Raw genomic sequence first — 6,990 nt, forward strand, 5'->3', positions numbered from 1 at the left:
TAGACAAGTCTCTTCATTTAAGAAACTACTGTTGGAAGGAAATCTCGTTGACACTGCACTTAGCAGTGTTTTAACAGTATTGCAGGCACATGGTTGCTGTAAATGGACAAAAATTGATGGATGTGCTGTGAATTTCTATTCTAAGCCATGGAACTCACACTGCTATTATTCTACGTCAATGTTCATCTCATAATCAAGTTTGATCTAATTTAAGTTTTGTTTTTTTTTTAAATGGAGTGAAGAATCGTGCCCTAGGGTTGAAAGCAGAGTTTATCCATTACAATAGATAGATGAGGCTTGGCTCCTTACCATTTATCAGTACAGCCTTTGTGCCTATTTTGACAGTTGTCTGATTAGATTTTTCATTTAATGGTAGAGGGATGGCAGTCCCAATACACTCTTCTTTGCAAAGGAGTTGAGGGTAATAACACTCACATAACATTTCTAACCCAGTTTCCAGAAACCATTATCAAAGATTGGAGTTTTTAAAGGCTTTTGTGAAAATACTGGGTGCTTTGTTTAAAACACTTAATCTGCTTAGGGATTTTTCAAGAATACTCAAAAATGCGGTTTCTGTGTCTGATTTTAGTACACTTGCCAGGAACCGGAGCAGAACTCTCAGCAATTATCAATGGTATGTGCAAGTATAGGAGCAGGTGCTGAGAGAGTAATAAGCCATCTTGTAAATCTGTAATTCAAGTGTTAAACTTCTCTTAGGGCCAAATTCAGCTCACGTCCACCCTGGTACAGCTCTGTTGCAATCGATTGAATGGCACTCGCTTTAGACTCAGACTGAACTTGGCCCTTTTAGTGAAGTCCTTCTGGCTCCCAAAATGAAGCAGCACCTCAGTGATTACACTGAGTAGGATGGTCCAAGAAGTGGAGAGAACACAGATGAGAACTCTTGGCCCCCTGCAGTCCTCCAGCGTGGTATATGGGAATGTGTAGGGGATTTAAGGTCAGCCCAAGGGAGTGGTAGAGATGTAGCAAGTAGGTCTGCGACTTTCACTGATACTGCAACTTGCTACATCTGACCCTGAGCTGTAGTAGTAGTCAAGACTGCCCTTGAACCATCTTCCCTCCCTTCATTTTTCATTTCCACTGTCACCCATGTTTGTTCTTATGTACAAAAACTGTTTAGTTCAGTTGAGCGCAGTGCACATGATTTTCACATTGCAGCATGTTTATGGTATCCATAAATATTTTTCTCCTGTAGAGAACATGAGATTTTGTTTTTTCAGAACATTTTCTGTATACAGAGGGCAAATTAAAGACTCCTGGGCTATCAATTCCGTATGTATTTCTTGAAGGCTGCATTTACTTTAAAACAATCTTGTGTGTTTTGATCAAAAGAGCATTGGAGTTGGTTACAGTTGTCATGAGAAAGTGTAGTGCATTTGGAGATTAAGGAATCACAGTTCTCCCACCACCTTTCCTCTTTTCCCTACTGTAATGCTGGCAGACCAAGTGTCAGCTCCTGCTGAAGGCCCAAGCCAATTCACTTGTGTATTAGCATAGATCAAAGTGATTGTTAAATGTATAAGAGTATATTGGTGTTTAAACTTCATGAAAACTAGTGGGATGTTACCTGCATTGTTTTCACTTATCTGTATCCTGTTATTATGTAATAGCAAATATTTACATTGTATAACCCCTGTAACTAAGTAACCAATCAAAAGTGAAAGAAAGAAACCTTGTGGAATGCCAATGAAGAACTTTAACAGAAAAGTGCTCATTTTGAAGCGGGTGGTCATTGTTATGATTGGAGGTCAAAGGCTCAAAATGTGTTCCTCTCTCTCTATCATCAAAGGAAAAGCCCACATGGGTAGTGACCTGTCAGCTTCTTTTCTATGAGAAGACGTATAAGTATAGATTCAGGGAAAAATCCTTCATCTCTGGACTGTATGGACTCCTAAAGGTTATAGGTGCAAAGTGGAGATCCCCACAGACAATCTGGGAACCCAGAAAAGTTTTTTGGGAATCTGGCAGTTTATTACATCACTGGCACCATTTGGAATTACAAATTGTGACTCACCTGTACATAAATTTTACCTGCTTCACCTCTCAGTAACTCTTGCTTCCTTTTGTTAGCTGATAAACCTTTAGTTAGGTCACTATAGAATTGGCTACCAGCGTTGTCTTTGGTGTAAGATCTAGAGTACCATTTGATCTGGGGTAAGTGACTGGTCTCTTGGAATTGTAAGCAAACTGATGTGGTGTGACTTTTGGTTTAAATGACCTTTTATCACAAAGTCCATTTGTCTGGGTGGCAAGATAGACTGGAGAGTCTAAAGGAGAGTTTCTTTGACTCTGTGGTAAGATTTGTATAGTGATCCAGGAGTTCACATTTGTCACTGGCATGGTGAAACCTAAATATAGAACACACCACCAGTTTGGGGCATCTGCTCTGTTTTCTGACAATCTGCCCTGAGTTAGGCCTTCACAGTCATGAACCACTCCAGACAGCGTGACACTCATTTTCTGTTCAACAGTTTCTTTGAGGTTGACTTGGTATGGTGTACAGGCTAATCTGTGAGCAAAAACAATGATCCTTGCTCATCAGACAGGAAAACAGCATTCCCATTGTTATCACACTGACTGTTATGAAAGAACTGCAGCTGGGTGGGGGGGGAGGGGGTCCACTCCATCATTTTGGAACCTCCTCCCCCTCCCCCCACTACAAATTGTTGCTTGAATTCCTCTCACATCTATAACAATCTTTCTGGTTTCCTGTTATACAGCTAACAGGATGGTTCATAAAATGTATCCCAGAAGGAGATACTATGAGAGTATTTCAATTGAAGTGGTTTCTCTTAGAGAGAGCCTTGTCCTACTCACTTGTACTGGGGATCATGGGGACAGGGATTTTTCTTGAGCCCTAACAGGAATGAATTCCATAACTTTCTAATCAGCATTTTAAGGATCCCAATCCTATTAAACTCAATGGAAGGAAGTCTGGAGGCTTTGGATAAGGTTATAAGCCCCCTTCCTCTGTGAGGGTTTCCTAGTACAAACTATCACCTTCCTGAATTTTAACTCATTTGATTTCAGTGTTCCAAATCCTGTGAAGGAGGATTCCGGGTTCGAGAAGTACGATGTCTGTCAGATGATCTGACACCCAGTAACCAGTGTGATCCACAGCTTAAACCAGAAGAAAAAGAACCTTGTAACACTCAGGATTGTATACCAGAAATAGGTAAGGAGGCAGGAAAACTTGACTGTTTTGACTGTGGAACTCCATCTAGTGGAGAAAATATTTAACAATCCTGTATAGGCTCTCTGGGTTCAGCATTTATTTTCTGTTCCAATTTTAGGAGTTCGTTTTCAAACAAAATAAGGCTCTCTTTTTAAAAAGGTACAGCAGGTTTTCATAGACTTTAAGGCCAGAAAGGATCATCATGATCATCTAGTCTGACCTAGTCACATTGCAGACCATAGAACCTAAGGTGACCAGACAGCAAATGTGAAAAATCAGGACAGGGTGGAGGGTAATAGGAGCCTATATAACAAAAAGACACAAAAATCGTGACTGTCCCTATAAAATCAGGACATCTGGTCACCCTAATAGAACCTCACCCACCCACTCCTGTAATAGACCCATAACCTCTGGCTGAGTTACTAAAGCCCTCAAATTGTGATTTAAAGACTTCAAGTTACGGAGAATCCTCCATTTACTCCAGTTCAAACCAGCAACTGACCTGTGCCCCAAAATGTAACACGTTAGCATTAATTTGATATAGTCAGATTTTTTTCATAATTTTTATGGAATCATTTTATTACTAATTATAATTACTAGAGAAGGGGAGAAAGATGTATTAAGTAGTTAGAACCTCATTCTACTCTGCATCAACTTTCAGGTCAAATTTGTTCACAAATTTAGCTTTTGTAAAAATTAGCTATTATGTAGTGTAAGACTGATAGAAATGTTCCTCCTCTTCCGTGTGGAAACAGTTTTGTTTAAAAGAAATTAATACTGACAAGTCTCATGATTTTATTGTGTGCCTTGTGTTGTTTGGTCTTTTTCTTAAAATCCCTGCTCCTTGAGTTATGTGATTATGTGAGAATCTCAGTTTTCATCAAAAAAGCAAGCTTCTAGCCCTCATGGTTTTTAAATGTGAATGGAGTGCATCCTAGTGGCTCAGAACCCCGAAGGCAAATATAAAGAATCCAACTTTTATTATTTTTCAAAATCTCAATGTTTATAAGCCAATCTTGTGATTGTGAGGGGCCTGATTCATGAGTTTTCAGTGCTTGGGGTTAGCAGTACTATTAATATTCCCCTGAAGCATTAGCCACCCAAACCCTGCAGCATGGTATTTATTACCTGAGAATCTGAAAGTGAAAATGACACAAACTTGACTATAAATACAAGTGCTACTGTCTAGTCTATTTTCATTATTCAAGCCAAATTAAGTGTAAAAAGCAAACACAGATCGTTAAAATTAAAGTAGATTTTTTAAATATGTGCATTTTTTGTAAATATATTCAAATAAAGAACGTTGTTATAGTTTTAATAATTTAACTTACTTACATCAGTAGGCTATTTTTAAATATGCTTTTTTCACCTGACAGTAAATCTTTAAAAATAAATGTGCACTCTACCATAATCAGCTCTGATAACATAATCTTTCTGAATCATAAAGGTCTCTACTTTTTTTTCTTTCCCCCAGATGAAAATTGCAAAGACAAATACTACAACTGCAATGTGGTGGTACAGGCCCGGCTCTGTGTCTATACCTATTACAAGACAGCTTGTTGTGCATCCTGCACAAAGGTGGCCAATAGACAATCAGGTTTTCTAGGACGCAGATAACAACTACTCCATCACCTGTAGCGTCCATATTTAACTTCGATACGGGAACATAAACAGTGTTACTGTTTGGACTGCGACAGGTTCTACCTTCTTAAAGAGATGGTTTCCATATCGCTCAGCACATCAAGATTATGGTTGTCTCACACATAACATGCAGCATATAATAGGAGCTTTTTGGCTTTTTAAAATGTTCATTGTAAAACCGTGATTTTTAAAGCATTATTTTTTACTGATACTATTGTATGCATCTGTTCATCAAATAATTGTTATTTAAGGAAAATACCACCCTTCTTGTTATGAATTGAATCAAAGGAAAATCAGTCAAATGCATTTATTGGAGATGTTTGACCAGTACAGATACAGCAGCACAATTATTTGCTGAGTACCAACCCTTCTTGGGTGTTTTGGACGTAAATTAGTAGATGGTATCAGTAGAACACGTACATAAGTGTTATGTCATAAAAAATCCCAGCATCCTTAGGACCCATTTAAGCTCAATTTCCCAGCACCCTAATATGTGTGTTTAATTACCTCAACCCTTCATACTAAATTAGTGTCATGATTAAGCTCTCTCTGCTGTACTTTCACTAACTTCCTGCCATCAACTAAGCAGCAAATGTACACACATTGACTACCTGTAAGTGCCTTGTATCTAATTCATAAACTAGTGCATTACAGTTATAGCCTGTAATTCTATATGGATGTTGAAAGCAATATATTACCCACCACAGTGCCCTTAAGTCTTTTTAAGTCTTCTCTTTAACATGTGATGCTAACAGCTGAAGCTCAAATGGGTGACGTTCCTCCACTGATCTAAATTGTCAGTTTACACCAACAGAGAATCTTCCACCATGATGTAGCAATCTCGCTGCACAATGATTTTTCATTATAGAAGTGTTCAGTAAGTAGTAAGATCAATCCAAACGTGTATAAGATTCAGTTAGGATTGCCATCAGTTTCTGAAGCTGCCACCAAAGGATCTGGCCCTCTGTCTCTAACATGTTTTCATAACCCTTTGATATCAGCCGTCTGTAGTTGGTTTTTATATATATATATATATATATATATATATATATATATATATATATTATGTATGTACACACTAACTGCTAGTGCAGTAGTTTGGCGGTCTGTATTAAGGAAATCCTGACTCCTCCCTGTTGAAGGATTATTACAGTGTAGTTTGTCTTGTTTTCATCCTGTGTTGTTCCTCAGTAAACTTACTCTAAAAGAATAGCATCTATTTACATTATGTCTTCCTGTTCCAGTCAAGAATGGTTACAGATTTGCCCCTGTTTTAGATGATCTTCATTTTCTACATTTACTGTACTCAGTCCTGGAATTTGCTAGAGCTAAACAATGAGGCATTCAGTGCAGACAAAGGCATTCAGTGCAGATTAAAGGTATTAAACTACCTGAAAATTTCACAGTTCATCCACTTTTATTGAGTCTTTTTAAATATTTCTGTGTAAGTAGCGCTGAGTTCTGTTGGTGGGGAAAAAATAACTTGCTTATTGAATTACTCATTGCAATGTACTCTAAAACCTAGTGATATCTTTAATCTTAAGTCCATTTTTAAGGTGTCCACTGTCTGAATTCAAAAATGGTGCCAAATAATCCTGTTTATACCTGATACATGTTTACTGTTGAGCTTTATGCTAGTCCTATGTTGATTATCTCTGAGCCCTATTGTACCATCAATGTTTGATCAGGAGTCCCTATTGTAATTAGTGGGAGTTCTCCTTTGTCTCTAAAATTTGATGTCACAATAATGATTATTTGTGATTAGAAATTATTAAATGTCATTAGAACTTCGATTACCCTCTAATTTAAACAATGGGTGACCTGAATGAAATTGAAAGACTAATTATATACCTTTTTTTTTTTTGAGTTAATGATCCCTTCTCAGTCCTATGCCTTAATGTCATGAAAAGTCACCACCAAGGACATTCTATAGCTCTTGAAGATCTGAGATTACACTGTATACAGTAGATTCTTGACCAAAGAATTATGGGGAGGAACTGTCAAATTTCCAAGGGTGGTAAATATAAACTTTCATATGAATGTCACATTGTAGCAAATCCTGACAAACTATATCTAGTTTTATTGTTTCTGTTTTTCCTTATGAGAAGTGTATTTCATCTGCTTTAGGAAAGTATCTGTAGCATAAAAAGATT

The 6,990-nt window shown here is 37.6% G+C and overlaps 1 protein-coding gene across 2 annotated transcripts in view; it reads left to right on the forward strand.

The window, feature by feature from the left end:
* The window catches only part of THSD4 (thrombospondin type 1 domain containing 4), a 610,875-nt gene extending 605,026 nt beyond the window's left edge, over positions 1 to 5,849 (forward strand). For both annotated transcript variants that reach the window (XM_075069580.1, XM_032791936.2), the window contains 2 exons: positions 3,052 to 3,196; positions 4,671 to 5,849. In XM_075069580.1, coding sequence (XP_074925681.1) covers positions 3,052 to 3,196; positions 4,671 to 4,813 — 288 coding nt within the window. In that variant the 3' untranslated portion in view covers positions 4,814 to 5,849. The remainder of the gene's footprint in view (positions 1 to 3,051; positions 3,197 to 4,670) is intronic.
* Positions 5,850 to 6,990: the final 1,141 nt, after the last annotated feature.

The sequence above is a fragment of the Chelonoidis abingdonii genome, chromosome 9, assembly GCF_003597395.2.
Source record: "Chelonoidis abingdonii isolate Lonesome George chromosome 9, CheloAbing_2.0, whole genome shotgun sequence".
Taxonomy (NCBI): Eukaryota; Metazoa; Chordata; order Testudines; family Testudinidae; genus Chelonoidis; species Chelonoidis abingdonii.